This window comes from Melopsittacus undulatus, chromosome 8 (genome assembly GCF_012275295.1).
Source record: "Melopsittacus undulatus isolate bMelUnd1 chromosome 8, bMelUnd1.mat.Z, whole genome shotgun sequence".
Classification (NCBI taxonomy): Eukaryota; Metazoa; Chordata; class Aves; order Psittaciformes; family Psittaculidae; genus Melopsittacus; species Melopsittacus undulatus.
The window spans coordinates 4,968,091-4,991,891 of NC_047534.1; the positions used below are offsets into that span (position 1 = coordinate 4,968,091).

The following is a 23,801-nucleotide window of genomic DNA, read 5'->3' on the forward strand; positions in this document are numbered from 1 at the left end:
CACAACACCCGTTTTTGCCTGGTGGTTGCACAACACAAACATCCCCCCGGACACAACAGGGGCTGGCTTAGGAGCACAAAACTGTGTTAACAGGGAGGAGTGACCGCCCTAGGAATGAAAATCTATTGCAACATCCCATATGGACACAGGCTGAGAAAGTTGGGACTGTTCAGCCTGGCGAAGAGAAGGCTGTGTGCAGACCTCAGAGCAGCCTTCCAGTATTAAAGGGGGGTTATAAGAATGCTGGTGAGGGACTCTTCATTAGGGACTGTAGTGATAGGACAAGAGGTAACGGGTTAAAACTTAAACAGGGGAGGTTTAGATTGGATATAAGGAGGAAGTTCTTCACTGTAAGGGTGGTGAGGTACTGGAATGGGTTGCCCAGGGAAGCTGTGAATGCTCCATCCCTGGTAGTGTTCAAGGCCAGGTTGAACAGAGCCTAGGGTGGCATGGTTTAGTGTGAGGTGTCCCTGCCCATGGCAGGGGGGTTGGAACTGGATGATCTTAAGGTCCTTTCCAACCCAAACCAGTCTGGGATTCTATGAACATACTAATGGTATCCACAAAATGATCTTCTGCCTATAGAAAACAGAAGGCCATAACTTCTATATATTTCACCCTATCAAAAACTCACGTGTTTGTCTAAACATGTCAACTGTGTCCACTTGCCCAGGATTGTGGATTGATTCTGGCACCAACTTGACATACACATACATTCACATTCACGATATACAGGATACAAGTAGAGAATGAGGAAACACAAGTTCAGGTCAGAACTTGAATGCATGCCCACCTGCATGCCCAGACCACTAACTGTGTAGCTGTGTTAATCCCAAAATGGGTCCCCACTGTTCATAGCATTGCCCAGCACTTGGGAAATGCTTATAGACACTCAGTTCATTGATTTTTCATTAGCTAAAGGTCACAGAAGGCTTTGTAAAACACTTTATACTCCCAGCATGATCATTCTAGGTGACAAATACTTCTGATTTACCCAAGAGCCAAAATATACAGAGTCTGAAATCAATAAGGCATGCAAAGGTTGAGAGAGAGAAAAACTGGAGACAGACAGAGGTGCCCAATAACATATGAAAGGTCACTGGCACCATCCCTCCTGTGCTTTCGTCCCCTATGGACATTGCCCTGCCTGCAGAGCCTGGCAGCTGGTGAAGCTGCAATCCTTCTTCTCCCAGTACAGGCAAAGGAGCACATTAGCCCGCTGCTAATTTTAGTCTGCCTCTAAGTGACTGCGTGTTTGGACCAAGCCTACAGGTCCCACCACCATCCACAAAGCCATATCTATTCCAGATAATCAAACCCCCTTGGATTCTGATAAGCTTTCACTACTTAGTTACTGCTTTCCTCCTCTATGTTGGTCCCTGCTCACACCCCTGCACACAGGGCAGGTCCCCACACTGCAGGTCCCCACACTGCAGCCAATGACATTTGCTTTCTCAGCAGCCCCTCTCATTCATCTTAGCATTCACCCACTCTGTAGCATCCCCATTTCATCTGTAGATGCTTTCAACTCCCTCCATTCTTTTTATCCTTCAGAAGCGCATCCCCAGCCCTGCTCCTCTCCCTGCTGAACACTCTTTTGGCCTCTGCTGTCTTTTTGACACATCTTGGCTCTTTCCTGTCCCCTGCGCTCCTCCCATGTTTTCCACAGGGACCTGTCCAGGGTCCAAACAAAACACGAGTCAATCCTGATGGCATTTTCTCTTCCATCCATTTTGAATTCCTGCAACGACAGAGAAATAAACACTGAAACTGCAGCTTCTCTGCCATAAAATGTGGCCGTGCCAGAGCTGTGTGTGATCCATCTGGGGGATAAAACATGGAATTCGTGAAGGCACTGCCTGGTGGGTCAGGAAAAGTTGCCCTCATTCATTTAACACACGTTTTGGGCAAGGCTGGAAGTATTTTGATACTGGCACAGTCTGAGGATGAAAACCTGGGACAAAACTACAAACCCCTTCATTAGCTGCAAAGCCACAGCCTCACTGATGCTCATTGCTGTCTTAGCTGGCTGGGACCCCTCTGCTTAAGGATGCTCAGTGATTTCCAAGATAAATGAAGACATTTTGTTCAGAGGGATGGCACACTGCGGCCTCCCCTGCATCCCAAGCTGCCTGGAAGCCAGCCAGGGACAGAGCAGGATAGCAAGCTGTGACCTCTGCATTTCCATAACTGAGCTTTGCCCATGGACCCACACAGGTCCTTGAGCTCTCTGAAGGGTACGTACTGCTTGGATCAGTACAGTTGGTTTTCATGTCAACAGCTTCCAGATCCACCCCGAGGTAAGAAAAGCCTGGATTGAGGCAGTTTTGCATTGCTTTCACTGCTGAATGCTGCAGCCCTGTCTTCCCAAGGCACTGCTCTTCCTGGAGATCTCCAAACCTCCTGCTGACACAGCTCATACCCGAGCCCTCCAGAAAACAGGAATCTTCCACTGCCCCTTTATGGGGGACAAACAGCAGACAGCTCAAGTAACTCATGAAGGGCTTTACAGCAAACAATTAGCTAATTAAAAACCTGCTCCTCATCTCTGCCTTTTGACTTGAGGAGAACACAGTCCATTATATGAGGCCCTGGGTTTTAACACCTGCATCCACATCAGCCCCTGCAATGGAAACTCCTGCTGCCCTGCATCCCATCCCAGTCTGAAGGATCATCATCTCTATCCAAAACCAGTGGACCATGCTAGTAGGGTCCATACATCATAGTTCAGCTGGGAAAACACCAACACCTGAAAAGCCAAAGAAATGAGGAGCAATAATAGTCTTAGGGTATAAATGGTGAGCAAAACACTGACCAGCTCTGTTCACCTGCCCTGCTTCCCCTCTGCTAAAATTACTGCCCCATTCTCCATCAGCACCTATAGATTATGTTTTAAACCATTTCTTCCCATGTGGCTTTCTGGAGCCTTTGGTATTCTGTCGATAGTGACAGCCCCTTGTACTCCACTGCTGGCCAGGCTGCTGGGTAGAACTAGACCAAAGAGAAGCTGAGGCTGTGACACAAAGCCTCCCAATGCAAGGAAACACCAGCTTCAGGTGAGGCAGCCAGGTTTTCTGAGCATAAAAGAGCAACCAAGGCCCAAATTCAAAGAGGTTTGGCTCAGGATGCCCAAACCCACAGCCAGAGGGCTTTGGTGTGGGAACATCCTTCCCCCCTTGTCAAGGCCCAGGCTGCTGATCTTGCACCTCCCTCCCAACAGGAACCAGCTCCTACAACTTCTGCACTTCTATTCCTATAAATAATTTAGTTCAAGCTGCTCCTGAACAAGGCAAAACCACAAAAAGCAAAGACAAAACAGAGCTGCAGGGACATCAGCCCCATGGGAAGGCAACACTGCATGTCGGGATGCTTGAGGGGACACTGGTGATGCTGGACATCACTGAGAAGAGACAAAGGGAAAGGAGTTTCATGTCTTGCAGGGAAAAGGCAGCAGGGCCTGATTCCCATCTCCAGCAGCGAGCTGGCAGGCAGGAGGAGCAGGGTGGGGGATCACTCACTGTTTAAGTGCATTTGCACCCCCCATACCCCAACCCTTTGCAACCCAAAGGCTGGGCAAACACAGGATGCAGAAGGCTCCTGCTGAGTGCAGCAGCCTGGCTGCAGGTTTCAGTTGTGCTTTGCTCAATCCCTTCACAGGACACCCAGCATGGGAATTGCTGCTGGTAAAGAGACGGACCCCTGCTGCCACAGGAGCCAGGCTGGGGGGAGCGGGGCTTGCCAGAGCCCAGGAACAGAAAATGGGATTCAGATGGGCCACTGCAGAGCGGCTGCACAGCCCCAGCTCCCACAGCACCTGGCACAGACACAGCCACTGCAGTGAGCTCAGCCAGCCCTGCCGAGCATCGCTGCCGGCCCAGCATGGAGCTCTCCCACATCGCTTCCATCCCACAGCAAGGACAAGACTCAACCTCCGCAGTTCAAGCTAAATCCCTGATCTGATTTAATCAAGGAGAGAGCAGAAGAGCTGCATTATGCCTGCTCCAGACCCAGTGCCACCCACCCATCCTCCCCATCTCTCCCCCAAACAGCCAGATATCGATGGCAATACTAATTCTGCTGCTATTTCCCCCCCTCTCCTGCCCTTGACAAGCAAGACCAAGGTGGGCAAGCCCTTAAATCGAAGCAACGTGACTTGCTTGTAAGTCACCACCCCCCGTGCCCTCCCTGGCACCGCTCTGCACCACAACCACACAGCACCCTGCCAAGTCACCGGCTTTCCCCTTCGGCTGCCACGAAGGTCCAGCTTACATAAGAAGGAACAAACTCGCTTTTCTTCGCCACCCCTTCAATGCTGCCATTCATCCCCTGCCCTCCATCCTCCCGGTGCCACCTTGAGGGATGCAAAACACACTGCCAAAACACTTCATCTCACACTTTATCCCCGGGCAAGTTTTGCCTGTGGGTAATGGGTCTATGATTTTGTTTCCCTAAACCACAAGTGAATTAATGTGTTAGAGCAAAACTGACTTGAGATGCTGTAAAGGTATAGCTGCGAGGTAAGGACATCCTGGCAAAGCCATGTCACTGCGCAAAAAACAAAGAGCTCTGATAGCCTTTCCCTGGAGGACACAGGGGCTGCAAGGGCCAGGTCACACACATCCCACCAGAGCAGAGACTTTGGCATCAAACAGAAAGGAACTGAGTCTGCTCAATGGTTGTATAAAGGCTTTGGCTCTGATGCTGAGCGAGCACGAAAGCTGGTCTCAGTTCTAACCAGCTGGAAACATCTTGGTCAAAACCCCAGGTTATTTTTGCATCTGCACATTGGGTCTGCCTGGTTAGAGACTCCGTGCTGACTTTGGCCAAGTGGTCAACCCGAGGGAAAAGCAAGCCAAGAGGGGAACAGGACATAACTTTGCAGGCTGAGCATGAAATGACAAAGCCAGGTTTATTCAGACGCAAATAGGGCACTTCAAAAGCATTTTTCTACCCCCTTATAAAATCAGTACTAGCATCATCATCATGTACACTCCAGGACTTTCAGCCCTCTTCTGACTTCAGGCCAGCATGGATGCATTCCGCCTGCCCTTTCCAATCATTCTGCCATTATTTGTCAAATACCAAATTCCAGCTCCTTTAGGAAACCAGGGGGGAAGGAAGCATGGCTGGCTGAACCCTTTGTCCTTCCCCCCCCCCCCCCTTTTCAATCAGAACAGAGCAAGAAACCCACAAAAAATGCACATTCCCAAAGCCAGAGGCTACGTTCCAGTTCTGGCAACCCAGTGGTCTTACCACAAAGCTCAGTGCAGCTTGGATCCCCTTTGACGCCTTAACAATGCATTCACAGTGGTGGAAGGGTGGGGAAGGAGGGCTTCAAAAGAAAAGAGCAGCAAGGAACAAGCTCTTCTGAATCCAGAAGCCATCTACTGCAACATGAACCTTCTCCACGTGAACCTTACTGCTCCTCCTAGCAAGAGCTTTGAAGCACAGCAATGGGAAATGAGGAGAGAGCCAACAGCACCCAGCACAGTGGTTGGGTATAGGCCTACAAATACCAAGATGTCTTAAATGTCAACAAGGCTGGGTCTGACAGGGTAACAGAGGGGAAACACAGAGCCCTCAGTGGCCTTATACCATCCATGTATTTTCCTGGCCGCAGCTCTTAGGGAGGCTGATGAAGCCACTGGGATGCAGGCAGCTCGCTGAACCTTGCACATGGGGAACTTTGGACCTTAGCATGATGAACAGCAGTGTTAGCATATCAGGCTAATACCTTTATCTATCTTTGGATGGGAAGAGAGAAGTCAATGCATTCAAAGTCTCCCTCCCCTCTCTAGCCAGTTTGCAAGGGAAGGGAGGGGTCCTCTTTTACTGCTGTTAAATTGCAATAAGGAGCACAATAAAGGGAGGAAACATTCTCACACCACACAGAGCTCTGCAGGATTTGCTGCCATTTTGCACCTTCTCTGTCAATAGCAGAACCAAGACATTGCTGGCAAAAATGACAGCAACACATCCCTCCTCTGACCCGATGACCAACAGACAGTCAATGACCTTGGAAAAATGCTCCTGGGCCCTCGGCTGGGATAAGCCATGGCCATGAATTCCAGGACAGCTGCAGCTGAGGAAGGAGCAGTCAGGGCAAGCTGGCTTCACGGGGGTACATCACCAGTCAGAAGGGCAGGAAGAGACAGGGCCAGATCAAGAGGTGCAGGGGAAGCAGCTGGAAGGAAGCTTGCACAGAATCTGCGCTATGGTCCCAGCCACCCGTGTCTACACATATTAAACATCCATTAGATTTAAATTAAAAGAGAAAAAACAAACACTTTGTGAAGACAAGAGATGAAAACATCCAGGCTGTATCTTTGAAGAGCGAGACAAACCCACCCTGAAGAAATGTAAATGTAGCAGGAACCAAGAAACTCCTGGGATTACTCATTACAGGAGACGAGATTCTCAACATCTTTCTGTTTTGCAGCAATTAGCTGGTAACTAGGAAAAAAATGAATAGATCAACACTTTTCTATTATTAGCTTTAAATAATGATTCAGAAACAGGCACTTCCTTTTTCCCTTAGCTGTGAAGAGCCAAGCACCAAGATCATGGCTTAGGGCTCATTTAAACTGCAAGCATCTCTGCAGAAATAACAAGAGTGGTGTGAACACAATGAGAAACAACCCCTTCATTTCAAGGGCAACTATCAGCAATTACCTTCCATTTATAGGTTAAAAAGCTTACTACAGTATATTTCCTAGGAAGAGCGTGCAATGCCAAGATGAGGTATGCACATGGAAGTTGGGCAGCAAGAAGAGACAGGGGCAGTCACACCTGCTGATGGCCTTGGAGAGAAACTGAGTAAGAAATCTGTCACACTCAAGGCTCCCTCCCAAAGCTTGATCCTGTATTTTAATCACTGATGCCATCCATAGCCCAGGGAAATAATTAAGCATTTCAGCTGTAAAAGGAGTTGCCTGCTCAATCTGCTAAGCAGACAGTTTTGCAGAGCAATTCAGAGAGAAAAACATAAGTAGATTCAGCTGATGTGACACAAAAAGTCTCTCTAAAAGCATTAATTTCCTCTGGGAAGCAGCCCACATGTTCCTAGCACAGTGGGCAACCATCGCTCCTGCAGCAGGTCCCAGTAAGGCAGATGATTAAATCTGCATCAGTCATTTGGAATAAGCAGAAAGGCAGTGGATCAGGATGCAGTGTCACAAGCAGTAGCTGGCTCTCTGAAAACAAAGGAACTTTTGAGTTCACCTTGACACCTACTGAAAGAAAACTTTCAGATCTTATTCCAGGGATAATCATCTGCATCCCTGTCACATCCCCTTAAGCATGCACAGGAATGAGGGCACAGCAATGTACACAGCAGTGACCAGGCCATGGAGCAGCACACAAACCTCGCTGTCCTGTAGCTGGCTGTGATACAGTGACCTGTGTTCATGCCTAAGTGTGATGCCTGGACACCCATTTCCACACAGCACATTCTGCCCATCCAGGCTGGCCACAATCCCCAAAGCCTCAGGCACTATTCTGGAATGGGACACATTGTGGAAGACACTCCATACAAGCAAGGTATAAATGGGCTGAGGAATCTCTGCTTTTTAGAAAGCGGAGTCCCACCACCAGTTAGCTGAAAGGTGAAGCAGTGCAGAGGTACTGTGCTGGCCACCTGCACATCCTGAATCACCCCACAGGGCTTGGCATCGTTGCTCCCAACTGTCATTTCCTTCCTGTGACCCTGGTGCTCTCAGCACACGTCAATGGAACACGGGTATCCTTCCAGGACTGTCTGGCAAAGTCAAGCACTGATGCATCCGATGTGCCTTGAGCCCAGCTCAGAGCAACCACCAGAAGCGTGGCTGGTGATGGCACCACCACCAAACCCCACTCCCAAAGAGATCTGAGTGCTCCACAAACCTTGCACCTCCGAACAGCAGCCCTGAGACAACACACAGAAGCAGGAGCATCATTTCTTGGGTTTTTCTTTTACTGTTTTTTTTCCTTTATTCCTTCCCTTCCTTTGCCACAACACACACTTTGTATTAAATATCTTAAATATATTAATTTTTAAAAAGTATTAATAAAAGCTACTTGAAGGACACAGCTGGCAGAGTGACCAAGGGCAGCAACCCATTGCAAAACATGGGGGCATTTAAAAATCACAAATCAAATTCGAACCCAAACCAAAATGGCATTTGTTTGGTTTTTTGCATGTGCACAGCTGGCTGGAATACCCTGGACTCTGGCATTATTGCAAAAATGGAAGGGGAAGCAGTAGAAAAAATAGATTCCATTGTACCAACCTGTATGGGGAAGGGAGTTAAGAGCAAAAATGAGGAGGCTTTAAACATTTTTGGTATTTTGGATGTACCCCCCATGCCCCCCCCCAATCACTTTCAGTCTTTAAGCAAGTTTTCTGGCTTGGGGTAGCCAAAGAGTACAAAATCTGCTTCATAAAGCTTGTAGAGCTGCTGCCTCCAAGCCAGAGGGATTTTGGCAAACCAGTTGTCTTCCCAGCTGCTGGCAGTCCTGTTCCGGTAGCTGGGGGGGAAGCGAAGCAGCCTGTCCACTTTGAGGAGCTGCAATAGGTAAGCAGCATCCTCATCCAGCGTCTCCAGCTTGCCGATGAAATCATAGTCTATCTGGCACGGATGGCACAGACGGTAAACCTGCCTCCAGTGCTCATTGAAAGGGGCCATCTTCTCTGTCCTGGGATCCAGTAAGTACTGGATGAAGTCAGAAAAAGAGACTTTGAGGCCTGCCCCGAAGGCCTCACTAACAGAGGTGGGAAGGTTAGTATGGTTGGAATACAGCTTTAGCATGGGGATGGCAAAACGCCGGTAGAATTCCTCATTCTCCAGCTCAAATTTGCTGCGAAAGGCAGAGATGAGGCGGACGAAAGGGTCCCTTACAAAGAGGAACTTGGTATACTTCTTTAGCTTGATCTTCATGAGGTGCCGAGAGAACTTCCCATAGCGCCGCCAGAATTTGTTGAATGTCAAATGGGTGCTGGTGTTGTGGACGTGTTCCCGAGGGATATCCAGAGGGTTCCGGTATGGGATACCCTGGTCTAGCAGGCTCTCACTTAGCACAATCATCACCCGCTTCCAGTTGGTGCAGGCCACCTTGGGGACATAACAGTAGATAATGCCATGGCGGTCATCCACGATCAGGTGGTTGAGCTCGTAGTTTGGGATGTCATCAAAGGAGCGCTCCTTGGTGGGGAAGGTGAAGCTGGAATTGGCACAAAACTCCTTCAACGTTCTCTGCCTCTCTATCTGCACTTGCTCTTGGTCCAAGCTGTTCCTATCGTTGTGTGTAGACCAGTCATAGCCCCGCACATTCTCCTCCAAATTACTTGCCAGAGGCTTGCTGGAGCCCTGGACAAGTAGCTGCTCTGTCTTTCTTGGGGTAGAGCTATTCTGTTTCAGGCTCGAACTAAGCAGCTTTGCCAAAAATTCATCCACGTCTGGCAAGGCTTCCCAGTCTTCGCCTGCTGTGATACCAGGGGAATGAGGCCTGGAGAAGGATGTATGCAGGTAGAAGTGAGCTGTTCCCACGTTGTCCCAGTACACAATGATCAGGAGGATCATGAAGATGGAGACCAGCACCACAGAGAGACGGAGAAGCCGTGCTTTGGTCATCCTGACACCTAGTGTAATAGCTGGCTTTCACCTGGATTCACCTCCAGCTCGCAGAGTGAGGCTTGGGAGCCAGCATGGTGCTGCAGATCAGGTCCCTGAAACAGCACCAGAAAGAAAAGTTAGTTGAACCCTTAATTACTCTGGTTTGGAAATAATGACCATGCACAGCTGAGACTTATCACTGAGCTCACCATCCGTTTCTGCAGGGGAGAACTGTGTGAGTCTGAGGTACCCACAGAGAGACCCTGTGGAGAAAAGAGAACTGGCCAAAAGCAGGCATAATGTGCTGCAGTTTCACCAGATTCCATAGCAATGATGGGGGCTTTATCAACCTCAAGCTTCTGGAGCCATGTGATTTCAAGACAAACTCTGTTTTCACTTTAAAAAGTAAACAAAACATAAAGCTATCAGGCCTAGAGTTTACAGAAGGAAGTTGGAGAGTATTAAGAGATACACCTATACACAGATATGCATAGCCAGCTACCTTTCAGACCTCCCTGGGGTCTCTTTTAAACATATCTAGCACAGACCAGGAAGAAAGAGGGCTCCACCCATGATTTTAACTTGTGGTATCACACTGTGGTCTCATTTCCCCATGAAGATGCTCTGTACCACTGTACGGAAAACAAAGACCTCATTGGAGTTATAAATACATAGCTGAAAATGCCGTTGCTTTAGTGGCTAAAGCAAGCCCCTGTGGAGAGAACATCACTGACCTGAACTCACCATCTTATCTGTGTGAAGGCGCCCAGCACGACACCTCCACAACCTTCCTCAGTAGTTACTTATTTTGTCAAAAGCAGAGATTATAGTTTTCCTACCAAAGAAAACCCAAAGGGACACAGTCCTATAAGAGCCACATATCAATAAAATAAGTCTCTAAAAGAATTTTTAGTTTTAGCTGAATGATTTTTCCAGACTAAGGATGCTCTGGTAAATCTTTCTCCATGTCTGGATTCTGTCAGTGAGGACCTCTTCCTAGTTTAATGTAATTCCTATTTCTATCACACCCACCCCTAACAACTCTTTTGCACCAAAGACAGGCAAGAAATAGCTGTTAGAAGGGCAGCTCAGCTCTTTTCCAGAGGGGGAAACAAGTTTGGGGTATTTTTATTTCAACAAGTCCCATCTTTTTTTTATTACCTGTTTCCCTGCTGACTCCCAGCCTCTTTCTACCAGAAAGCTCCTCAAGGGAGATCCATCTCCCATCCCTGCTGCATGTTTTCTGGTCCAACACTCTGCAGAGGCCAGCTGGCAAGCCAGCCGTGCTCTCTCCCCAAGTGATCAAGGAGCCAGTGCCTACATCCCTGTAGGCTGTAGAACAACAAATTAAAGGGGAGAACAATGTATTAAAGCAAGGAGCAGCTATCTGATATTTTGAGAGGTTTGCTGTTCTATAGCCTCTCTGTGTAAAGTTTATCATCAAAAGACAAGCAGAAAGTAGTCACTCCTATCTCCTCCAAACACAGTCCTGTCCCTGATTATAAAGATAGAACAGCATCTACAGATAGAAAAGAGCTGCCCTTTCTGCAAACATCCCCATTCTTTCCAACGACTTCAGAACAAACCCTGCAAAAACCACCTCTGAAAACAAAGCCACCTCAGGACAAGCTGCTCTGAAAAGCTTTTGGAAATGAAGACCGGGTGTCTCTTCCTGCTGAAACACAAAGGTTGTTCCCCAATCAAGGTTCACACACAACCCTTCTAACAGGGCATCAACCCTGTCCTAGGCAAGGATTCAAAGAACCAGAGTCCAAATATGCTGAGCTCTGTCATGCCCAAGGGGAATATGCTCAGCAGCCTTGCATTTAATGACTTGTCTAAAGAGCATCTATCTGCATGGATGCACTTATGCCTCAAGGATGCCAAATTCTAACAAAGTCCTGGTTTCAAATACCAGACCAAAAGCATGAGACAATAATTTAGTAACAAACAGGAACAATACCAGATACAGTCACATAACAAAGTATTACCTCAGCTTATAACAAAAGACAAAACATAGAACTGAAGGTTTAGGGGTTTTTTTTCCATCCTGGCATATTTATTTAAACTTTAGAAATTGGGAGAGCCAGAAATTCAGTGGAGCTGTAGCCTAACACATCTTTGCACTGTGACACCAAACATTGTATCTCCTGGAGCCAGGCTTTTATTCTACATGTGAAGAGGAGCTAGAGGACCTGCCAACATCACACTTCCCACTTTGTGGAACAAGAAGCAAGTATTGTTCAGCAGGAATTACCTATGTTTAGCTAGTCAAGATTGTGGATGGAACAGATGTAAGAAGCAGCACCCAAAGATAAGAGCACAGAGTTAAAGAAGAGGCAAATTACATATGTGCGTCAGCACTTCTGGCCAAAGATCTCGGTCCAACAGCAGAAGATAATGGAGTGACACTGCCAAGCCTACTGCTTTGGCACACTTTTGGGTTTGTGTGTTGCCTGAATCTGTTCTTGCTTTTGAGTTGGTTAGCTGTTTAGGGCAGGGACCGTGTCCTATTCTGGATGAATAGGGTGCCCACTGCGCACATAATCCCTAGCACACTGTGCTTCCAACGCTGCTTGAGGCCACTGGGCTGGCTGGAATGCAGCAAGCCCGGAAAGCTGCATGGAGCATCCTTTTCTGCCATCCCTACATCGAGCAGCTTCAGACAGTGCAGCATTTCTGCAAAGTTGTCCCACCCCAGCATGGACGGATCACCCTCTCAGCAGCAGTGACAGAGCAAATGAGACACTGTGTGTGGCATATGCATTCCTCGGGCAAGCAGAAGGGGGGCTCTTTGTCAAAGCCACCACCATAATGTGGCTTCACCGAGTACACCCCAAGGGCTCGAGCCTGCTTTCCAGGACACAGCATGCAGGCCTGCCAGAGCGTTTGGCTTTTCCAAGACACACAGCAGCAGCACAGAATCGAAATGACTCCACTTCTATTAACCCTGTCAGTGCCAGAGCCCTGGAAAAGAGCAGTAACACAGCTTAATTGCTCCTCATGAGAAAAGTGCTCCAGAACACAGAGTTACCCTATTGACTACGATACATCCTCTTCCTGAGCACTTCATAAAAGACGCCAGACTGAAAGCACAAATTATAGGTCTCTGTGCACATCAGAAGGAACGCGCCTCCATCCTCCCCTTGCCAGAATCAAAAGGAAAAGCCTCCAGGAGGAGCCAAGAATTTACATTCAAGTTTAACCCAAAGTCACCAGCCAACAAGAACGTGCACCAGGACCCACACAAAGCTGCTTCTGTGACACGATGCTGGCAAACCGGGAAACAGACCAAGTGCTATAATAATCCTACAGAGTCCCCCAGCAACCATCCCAAGATCATCTCCAACCCGAACCTCGCTTGGCTGTGAAACAAGGACTCATCTCCCCATCATGGGTATGAGAAAGACACGGAGGTCTGAGGCCACCAGGCCCATCCTCTCCTGTCACAAGCTGCCATGTCAAATAACCACCTCCTATTTAAAACCAGGAAAGGGAGAAAGGAGGATGTGTCCCCAGCGTTCTTATTGCAAAAGCTATTGCAGAAGCAGCTCCTCAGGGATTTGGAAACCTTATCTGCACTTCACAGACCCATTACAACTGTTTGTTCTCAGGGCAAACAGCAACTTAAGTAATTACTGTCTCCTTCTTCCTCTCTTGCCTTTTTGCAATGACTACATTCTCCCACAGCCTCTCTCTGCAGAAGAGAGCAACTCCAAGCTACTTACAGTACAGTAAGGCCTATAGAAAATAAAGGAGTTTACATGCAGGTATGTACCAGACAGGGGACAGTGATCCCTCCTTATGAACTGCAATGATTTTGAAGGGACTGTGCCTTCAAAGGCTTGTGCGCAGATTCCATCTCTTCTTGCTTTGTGTTTCCCCAAGCTTGTCCCTTTCCCACTGCTCCTAACTGCTCACAGGGAAGCACAAGGCACAGGTCAGGCACTCAGCACCATCTCACTTCCTCCAGCATCCACTCATAATGCCGTGATAAGGGATTTCAGGTAGCTTGCTTGGACTTTGCCTGCTTCTCAAGACAGAAAGAGGTGGAATGAGTACTTTTAAAGACATACCAAAACCCCAGTCAAATAAATTCCCTTGGGAATGCAGGTTCCCTTGAGGTACCTACATTCATTAGCAACCACTCAATCCATGCAGCCTTCTTTACCTGTATATTATGCTACACACCTGCCATCACTTACACTTAGGGAATAAGGAGGCTCTAGAGAAGTGGAAGCAATTTAACCTGTTCCAGGTGCAGGAAAACAAGCTCCCACCAGCCAAAGCAGAAGTACCAATAACCAGAAATGAACTTCATGCACTTGCCATCACTCCATATTGCTGCTCCCCCAGCATTCCAAAAACCTAACACCCTTTGCACAGCAGGAACGTTTTAACCCATGTAACAGCATCAGCAGTTACATCAATATAAATACACTGTGTAAGCAAAAAATAGGGCTTGCATTGCATGTTCTACCCCAACTTAGCACATATATGCTAGAGACCAGCAAAGAATACCCTAATCTACGCAGCTACCCCAGCGCCTTCACTCCCATTGCTGCCACAAAGCCTGGTTTGTACAGGCTTGGCACCACCGGACACCTCGTCTTCAACACCCATACTTGGAAGTTCCCTCAATAACCCTATTCCTCAGACTTCCCAAAGGAAACTCCCCAAACGCCGCATGTCCTGTTTGTTCATTGCCTTTGTCATGCACACCCACTGCTCCTGACCTTACCAACATAACGAGGGTCTCAGCAAGCCTTAGTGCAGAGCCTGAGTCAACAAGACCCCAGCACATTTGCTATATAGTAACACGAGCCAGAAATCAGACCCTGCCACTCGCACCGCCTGCATCTGCCTCACGAACACTTGATTTAAGCATCATTTTGTGCAGTACGAAGTTTTCTGCATGAAGTTCAAGCAGGATTAACCACGTTACCGGTTCTCTCTGTAAAGCAAGGCTAAAAACCACACTCTACCGTCAACAGGAAAGCGCTACCGAGGAGGCTGCTTCCTGGGTTCGCTTCTGCGGGCGCTGGGACCGCAGACGCTCCCGAGTCCAGAAGCAACACAGGCTGCAGAGCAACACAGGGCAGCTGCACAAGCGGCTGCTCCCAGCCTCGGGCCCAGCACCGGCGGCAGAGCAGGGAAAGCCGGCGATGGGTGGCTCGGAGACGAGGAGCTACCCACAGCCCCAACCACCTCCCTCCACCACCGAGGTCCGAGGATGAGCAGCGCTGCCCGGCCCCGCTCACGACGCGGCTCTCCCTTTACCTGGCACACACCGGAGGGAAGCACGGAGGGACTCGGCTGCAGCTCATAACCGGAGCGGCCCCGGGGCGGCACCCGCGGCCGGCACCGCCTCACCCTCGCCCCGCCGCCGCCCAACCCCTCCCCTCAGGCCCCGCTCCAGGCCGTGCCCGCCCCGTCCTCACCTCCCGCCCGGGCAGCGCAGCCTTCCTCGGCTCTTCCTCCTCCTCCTCCTCCTCCGGCCCCGTCCCGCCGCTACCCGGGCGCCGCCTCTCGCGAGACGCCGGGCACGGGGGTCCCCGCGGGGCCTTGGCGCAGGCGCTGCTCCGCCCGGCGGCGGGAGGCCCGGGCCCGCCCTGAGCCGGCGCCTCCCCGCTGCTCGCCGCCGCTGGGGGCCCCCGGGGCCGCGGGGCTGGAGGCTACGGGGGCTCGGGGCTCGGAGGAGCCCGTAGGCCCCGCCGGGAGCGGAGGGGCTGCTCCGGTCCAGCCCCCGGCGCGCTCCCGCAGCGAGGCCGGGGCCGCTGTGGAGAAGCCCGGGGAGCAAGCGCTGAATTACAGCATAGGGACCTTCAGAGGTGAACTGGTCCAAGCCCCTGCCATGGTATAAGACTGCATGAGGGTTTAATTTCCTTGCACATTGAGGGGCTCTGGGCTGCATAGGTAGAATCCCGCTCCACTGCCTGCGCTGTCCCAGAGGCAGGGTGAGAGAGACAGTAATGGATGGTGGGGCCACAGTCCTTGTCCTGAGGTGGACACAGCATCCCAAGACCCGACATCGCTGCTTGCTGGAGCTGATGGTTAGATGGAGCCAGGTCCGAACTGGCTTGTGGAAGAAACCCCAGCCTTTGGGTTCTAGCACAGCAGAATATTAAAACTAAAATGTAGATAACTGTATACAGCAAGGCTAGAAAATGCAGCTGGAAAAGCCCAGTTTAAGTTCCCTTTTATCACTTGTGATCGAGAAGAAACAAAGCAAAAACCCCATTGCCCCAGCGCTGAGGATGAGTGTGGTCCCGCTTGGTGCGGTAGATGGGCTGCAGCCCTTCTGCAGCAGTTATCAAAGCTACAAATGATTACATACAGGTTCTACCTCCGACATCTCAATCCCCAACGTCTACATTTGTTAACAGACCTAAAATGTATGTTTTGCAAACAGAGAGATTAGCACAGCCCCTGGCTCTGTGCTCTTCACAACAGTCATGGCAAAGGATCAAACTCTTTGTCATACAACCTCCCCTTAAGAGATACAGCCTCAAACGAATGTCTTTGGCTCAGATGTCGCACTCTTTGTAGGAAACAACTCTGAGCAGTTTTGATGGTGATTCAGCCCAAAGGTATGTAGCGGAGATGTATACGCTTGGAAAACTGCTTTCCCTCACTGCTGGTCCTTCGCTGTTTGCGGGTCATGTGCGGTCCTGTAAATACAGGCTTGGCTCCAGTCCTGCTGGCACAGGTTTGTTTTGCACATAGCCTGTGCTTATTTTATCTGTGTGTTGAGTTTTCGTGTTGTTGTTTGTCTGAGAGTCAGCCACGAGGGACAAGTATTCCTGATCTACTTCCCATCACATTTCTTCCTGCTGCTGTTTCCTAAGGAAAATCGGCCGCTTGCTATACTTGTGTTGCACCCCCACTTCAGGACTTTATGGTGTTTATATTTACAAGTAATCTGAGATTCCTCATCCCTGGAGAGAGCTATCCCTCATCTTCCCAACAGCAAAGCAAGAGGTAGAGAGGAATGCGGAGTGTGTGCAATGTCACACAGCAAGTCAGAAAGAATCTAAAGGAGACTTCGTTTGAGAAAACACACAAACCTACCTGAAATCGTCATCTTCAGCAGACCTAGGAGGGAAGCCACTCCTGTTTGGGGCATGGAGTCACTGTTTATTCAGTGCAGTGACCAAAAGGGCTTCATTCAACAGCACATTTGAAAAGCAGAGAAAATAGCGTTAAAAAGCCCCATATGGAAGAGGCTGATGGTTGGAGATGTTTGTTCCAAGGAGAAAAACACGTTCCCGTGGTTTACCTCCAGGCTAGCTCTTATCAGGGTCTTCACCTATCACCATGCTCCTTCTGGCTGCAGTCACATCTGAAATGCTCTGTCGATAGAAAAGAGCTTAGAGCAATCTCTGGCTGCTCTCACAGCCAAACATCTGCTCACCCAAACAGCATTCCAGGCGTGTTACACCTCCCAGCTTCACAGCAACACACAGGGACAGCAGGGAAGAACGGGCAGAACTATTTCTCAGGCATTTACATTTGGTTTTAATAGTCAGGGAGCCTTTTGGATGCATGGGTGGCATCCACACTTTTGCCCCGGGAAGAAAGGCGGCTTGGGCTCCATGCTGACATCTTCTGGGAGGCAAACACTGCTGGGAAAATGAGGGCTTCCTCTTCGACTCTGTTAACACACTGCTTGCCTTAAAGTAAAGCTAACAGCTAAAGCATGCAGTGCAGAGAAGAGTCTTGCAGTGGGGATATGGGAAAAGTATAACATAAAAGTCCCTCTCCCCCCTTTGAATCATCCCTCTGCTTTTCAGCATCACAACATAGAAGATAAAATACCCTTCAAGGCACACTCCCCTGCCTGTGGTTCCCTGACGTCTAGCAGTCTTGGAATGGCAACCCATGGGACCACAGAGAATCCTGCTCCCCTGGCGACTCCTATTTAATTTTCCTCTGGCTCCACAAGCAGGAGACTGGCTGCTGCTTTTGCCGACTGCTGGCACCATCTGCAGGCCCTGCAAGTGAGGGAAGATGAAGCACTTGGGTGAGTTTCTGACTCTTCAATTCCAGTCTTATTGCCAAAGTGGGGACTTAACAGATTGCATTAGATGTGGAGGGGTGAGTTTGGCCCTAGGGTCTGCACATCAGTGCCTGAAGGAAATCCCATGGCAACATGTTCAGGGGAAGCAGTATGTTGTCACACGGCTCATTCAGATTAAACAATGTGCTTCACATGTGGATTATACCAGGGTTATGTACACTCTGAAAATGTTATTTTCTCTTCCTAAGAGGTTATTTTTGGTTAAGAGGGAAATGGAGTGTAACTCATTCTGGAACACTGCCCATGTCATATGTTGCAAAAAAACAACAATAACAACAACAAAAAGGGCTTAAAAGTTGGCTATAAACCTCTGTCCATGTGTCTGCTTTCCCAGCTGGACTGTTTGTGTTGCATTTAACAGCTCTTTAGGTTCAGATTGCAACAGAACTAGTGCTGAAGAATACAGTAGTCCTCCTGAGCCAGCTGACCTGGTATTTCATGTGCTCACCCCTGACTTGGTTCTATAGAATCCATCCTTTGACATGATCTGCATTGCTCTGGTGGATGGTACTTGTAAGAGCATTGTCTTTTGACAGCATCTCTGGTGGAGTCCTCTCTATAAAAGGCAGGGAGAGCTTCATTATGAGTAGTGGGAGCAGAGCACAGTTTAAAAACACTTTGTATGCATAAATTATAGCATTGTAAGTAAAATTCCAGACATATATATACACACATGTAAAAAGGTAATAAAAACTAATTATGGTAAGCACCCCTTGCCAGAATGGGGAAGGATTCTGGCTACATTTCAATAGGATTTGGGTATCCACTTCCCCTAAACTCATCCTGGCCTTTTGTGTCTACACAAAGTAAAACAACTGAAGGTGACAGATGATCAGTGCAGCCTGTCACATCTTGGTCTCCTTGCTGAGGCCTGGTTTAGATGTGAAACTGGCTGAATAATGAGGACTGAGAGCAGCAACTTGTTGAATGTGAAGCCAGCTGAATGCTAACTCTCTCCCTTCATTACAGAAGCATAGCTGAGGCAGTTCTCTACAAAGGATATGCTCTGTTACCCATCAAAAGCTACTCAGTCCATATTAAAACAAATTAAGATCAGATTACTAATAGTTCTAAACATTCGCCTTTACTAGACTTATTCTCATATGAGAATCCATCTTTTCCAACAGAGCTGATGCAGGATGTCACTAGGGTCTTTAGCCCCAAACCTGAACGGTGGCTGATAGAAACCGTGCCCTCTGTGGCAATGAATATGCTACCCACAGCTTTTGGCTAATGGAAGAGTCTAGCTTGGCATGAGTGGTTCTCATAAGCTTTGGCTTCTCTAGGGCTTGAGGAAGTCCGATGCTTAGCTTTTGAGATCTGAAAGGCATGGAGCTGAGTTAATGTCAGTGATGTCTCTCACCTCTGTCTGTTGCCATGTTGTACCAAGAAGATTTCTTTCCTTGCTGTTTAGGCAGGAGGTAAAGGGCATTATAGAGAATAAAGATATTTAACTTATTTCCTCCTGCAGTCTGTACTATGTTTCTCACTGTATTCAAAAACTACCCCAGCTCCACTGTGTCAATGCCTTCTGCTCAACCCATTCCCCTTAGAAAGAAACACAAAGGACCTACCCTATGGATGTTTGATATCCCCCTCATGGTACCACATAGACCCTTTCTGATCTCATCTTTATTAGGATCCAGCTGCTGCCTTACATCAAGAGTAGGGCTGTTGTGGGACTGCTGGAAGAGCAAAGAATTAGATCCTCAACAGATTTTTCTCACTGTACAGCCCCTCCTCTAGCCCAGGCTCCCAGCCTGTGGTCACAAAAACACTCTTGATACCTCTTGTGCTTTTCCACAGTTCCAGCCACCTGCTGTTTGCTCCCCTCCTGTGGAAGGGGGCAGCCAGAGTAGTTTAATCTCTCATATAACAACAGGACAAGCATTAAGCTTGTTATTCAAGGTGAAACCCAACTCCTTGCCCCCATTCATTCTAGGCAATCATAACAAACAGGAGATGCTGCAGCTTGGACTCCCTGCTGAGGACTGGCAATTTCCTAGCAGCCACTGTCTCAAAACACACACAGGTTTTCCAAAGACCCAAGGAGCCAGCAGATCTTTCCTTTATTGCAGGGAAGACCTCAGTAAGAACTGTGCCATCAGCACACAGATGGCTCCCTATGACAGTCTCCTCCAGCAGTCACTTGGAGAGTTGCATGTTTGGCCATCTAACCTTTGCTTTTCTGTTTGCCACCAAGCAAGTTGTCTCTTTCAAATCAAAGGGGAGAAGAGCAGGGTTCCAGAGACAAGATGCTCACGAAACAAAGTTCTGTACAGCTCCTGATCGACACCAGAACCCAGCCAGGTTTTGGGGGTGTGTGAATCTACAGCCATGACAAGATCAAGAGACAATGTGGGTTCTCCAGCACAAAGGCCTGCTCTGCCTTACCCTGAACATGCAGGACAACACTGAATGTACAGAAGCAGGTGGTTCAGTGTCCTCTCCTCCAGCTCGGAGAGGTGCTGGTGGTGTAAACCTCTCCAGTGCCTCTGGCACAGGAACATTCTGGGCTGGAACAGAGGTGGGGAGGAAGAGTTAAAGAGCACTCCTAGAGAAGCAGCTGAGAACTGTGGAGTCATGACATCCAAGACAAGGTTTTCAGTGTGGGTTGTTCTCCAGTTTGCTATCAGAGAACAAAGCTTGGAGATAATGACACAGCAGGAGCAAAGGTGCTGCTGTACCTCCCATCAGCATCTGCTGCTGCTGAGTAATTTCTTCACAGAGCAGCATATGCTGCTGCAGTTGCTGGATCACAAAATCCTTCTGGCACAATAGATTCTCCTTGTACAGTGTACTTGCCTGTAGTTCTGTGTTGCCAGTCTCATGGGCTCTGCAGAGGAGCCTTAGCACCTCCTGCTGATCCTCACTGGTGATTTGTCTGGGGAAAAACTCCATCTGGGAAGCTTTTTCCTTGGCATTTGCCATGTGCTGCTCCAGCTCTGTCTGAAAAAGATAGACAGGGGTTTGTCAAGACAGCTTCTTGGGATAACAAAGGCATCTGAGCAGTTCTCTGCTGTGTCTTTCACAGTGAGAATAAAGTAACATCTACAGCAGCCGCCATGTTTCAGTCATGGCAGGTATATCCAGATGCACAGTCCTAGCCTAGAGGAACCTCACAAACATGAACATTAGTTACCAAAACAACCACTGAATGACAAACCCTCAAAACATCCCTGAAAGGGGAAATGGGAAGAATCAGTTCTCTTACAGGTGCACAAGCCCAGTGGGTGTTTTTTCCTCTTCCTGAAACACACAGGGACAGAGGCAGGATGCAAGCATCAATGTTCCCTTGCTGCTTCCTTCAGCAGCCCAAGGTATTTAGGAGTCCAGCTGCAATGCAGGTGCCCCACTGCTTTTGTGGTGCTAGCCCAAAATCACAAGAACCTCTCTGAGTTAATGCTGCTGCCCTCAATACCCACTGGACAGAGGCCAGACTTGCCACCATAAGGGCACCTTCACCTCCACACCTTCAGGGCCACCGTCTTGCACTGTTCTTCCAGAAGCAGGTTCATCTCTTCTTTTGCTACTCTGACTTTGTGAGGTTCAGAAGAACCTAGGATATCCATTTCCCTTGTCTTCCTCCTCTGTGTTTTCATCTTCCCCCTCTTTGGCTGCCTTATCATGCTTGCATGCACCCTAAGCCTTCACCTGCTCCCAGCTGCCAGCTAAAAAAGAAAGGAACTCCTGGGACATGGTGACATAACTAATGATGCGTGCATAGCTCTTGCATTGTATCTGTCCAACTTCTTGTGTGACAGTGGCAGAACTGATTAGTCCAGGCTGCTCTGGAGCTGGACAAGCCATACAGAAGAACACAATTACCTTCCTCTGTTTGGAAGTCATTAAAACAGGCCTCGTGTGTGACATTTCCATTGCAAGAACAGTGCTTTTCCCTACCTTATCACAAATTGTTACCTGTTCACATGTGCTTGCTGAATATCTTGATGTTCTGAAGATCATTTCAACTACAAATGACCCAAATCCTAAGGGACTATAACATTTACAGAGGCATTAGGTGGGTGATTAGTGATAATGAGAAGGAGCTGAAACCTGCTTCTAGTTTAACCAGAAGGGTAGTGGTGCATGCTGACATGAAGCCGTGCATCTGAATGGGAGCTAGTTCACAAACACAGAGTGACCAGACCATAGAAGGACCAACAATCCCAATCTGCTGCCATCCAGTTTTTCCATTAAATCCAACACAAATCCAGAATAAGGGCCAGGTAGAGAACAAATCTACCATTTATACTTTTAGTCTTGATCTTAAACTTGATGCTAGAGGTAGCCGGTTGCCTTATGGAGCTACATCAGGCAATAGCAATAAAGCAATATGTGCAGGCTACAGTCCCCTTACAAGCACCAGGAGGGATTAGGGATGTGTTTCTCAATAGCAGAAATTATCTGTTGCAAATATAGCACCTTAATCTAACTTAAATCCCTGGGTGTCTTTTGCAGACCACCACCCTCCCAAGTTTTTCCTCGCCATAGAGGTAAATCTCAAACCTACTCTTGATCTCATTTTAGCTGGGTGAACCATGGGGTATTGGCATTTCTTACAGCGATTTTGGAGGTCCATGTAAAGTGTACTGAAAGCTCAGGGGATCTTCACTCTGTGATTGGTAGGAGGTATCAACAGGTATCAGCGTGCAGCAGCATGGTGTTCTCCAGCTCCATCAGGCTGTGCTTCATCTCCTTTTGCTCTATGAAAGCCCTGACGAGCTGCTCCTACAAGGTGCTTGTTGCTTGGCCATGGTGAGCCTCACAGCCTTGGTGCATCTCTGCTGCAGGAGAAGACATTTCTGACCTGACATTAACCTACATAAACTTCTGCCAAGGCCCCACAGACCTACTCCTGGACCAAACCACTCAGTCCATGTGTTACAAGACATTAGTTTGTAGGACTCTGCTTCATTCTGCAGCCTCTTGAAGTTAATCACATGCTTAGGAAATCTGATATATCTTTATGATTGTATTATTAGCAATAACAGGCTACTGCTTTTGTGATTATTAAGAGGATACTGCATTGCAGGCACATCTCTTCCACCTTTCCACCCACCAAAAAGGTACTAGTTTTCTGTGCTTGTTATAGAAAAAGCCTTGGGTATTGGTAGCAGAGGCCTGTTATGCCTCGTGCCTTGTCTCTCAGAGAACTTGCCTATGTTTATTCCATTCCTTGCCAGACTCACTGACAAAAGGAACAATCCCTGGGGCAGAACAATCTGTGTTTTAAAAGCTTCACCATGCTCCCTCCCTACTTATTTCCTTAATTAAGTGCGATGAACCATCCAACAGAGCTCCTGGACCTGACACAGCCTCAGAGCCTGCAGTGATGCAGGCTACAAACTCAGTCACCTCTCTGAGTCAGGACTTCTCACAGCAAATGCCACCGCTCGATGTCAAAGCTCTTTTTAAGGGCAGGTTTGGGATTTAACACCATTTTGATGCTGCGGAAGATGCTGACAAGGTTGAATGTGTTGTCCAGTCAAACAGTACATCAGAGGGAGCGTCACACAGGCAAACAGCTTCAGCTCCCCTGTCTACTTCCACTGCCCATCAGACTCTCTTCTCCACTCTGCACTGCTGAAATGGCTTCTCCAGCTACATCTGCATGGAGGCCCACCAAGCACCACCACAGCCTGTCCACACAGCTCCTTTCCCCACTCTCTTCCCTCCAGATTCTTCATAACAGTTCCTACTCCTGACTCTACCTTGCAAATCCCTGAGGTTGGAGCTGAATTCACTCTTCTGCTGCTTTCCAACCCTCACTTTGAGATGCTTGATCTCCCTGTGGAGGTCTGTGACAATGCTGGTGTACTGGTTGACATTCAGCAGGTGACATTTTACCTGGTGGGCCAGAATACATGAGCATTTGTCCCATGGTGTGTTATTGGCACAATAGCTGCAAACAAAGCTATCCCTTCAGTTGGAGTGGTGCTGAATCCTATGACAGGGAAGAATTTACCCTTATGAGTGGGGAAACTGTAAATTAGGGGTTTTCCCTAATTACTGGAAATTTCTGAAAGGTAACAGAGAAAAACCAGTGCTCCTGTGCCCACAGATCCACAGAGTGTTCATCTTTGTTCACCCCACAAGATTCTCTATCTTAATCCTCTTTTCTGCAG

At 48.4% G+C, this 23,801-nt stretch overlaps 1 protein-coding gene across 3 annotated transcripts; it reads right to left on the minus strand.

The window, feature by feature from the left end:
• Positions 1-7,942: 7,942 nt before the first annotated feature.
• Positions 7,943-16,989, minus strand: CHST12 (carbohydrate sulfotransferase 12). 3 transcript variants are annotated; one of them, XM_005145264.3, is made up of 2 exons: positions 16,665-16,989; positions 7,943-9,706 (listed from the first exon to the last, which is right to left on the minus strand). In XM_005145264.3, the coding sequence occupies exon 2, from the start codon at positions 9,609-9,611 to the stop codon at positions 8,364-8,366; it is 1,248 nt and encodes a 415-aa protein (XP_005145321.2). In that variant the 5' UTR covers positions 9,612-9,706; positions 16,665-16,989; the 3' UTR covers positions 7,943-8,363. The 3 variants fall into 3 exon arrangements, with proteins under 3 accessions (XP_005145321.2, XP_033921287.1, XP_030901458.2); XM_034065396.1 differs by lacking the exon at positions 16,665-16,989 and adding an exon at positions 15,035-15,169; XM_031045598.2 differs by lacking the exon at positions 16,665-16,989 and adding an exon at positions 14,874-14,978.
• Positions 16,990-23,801: the final 6,812 nt, after the last annotated feature.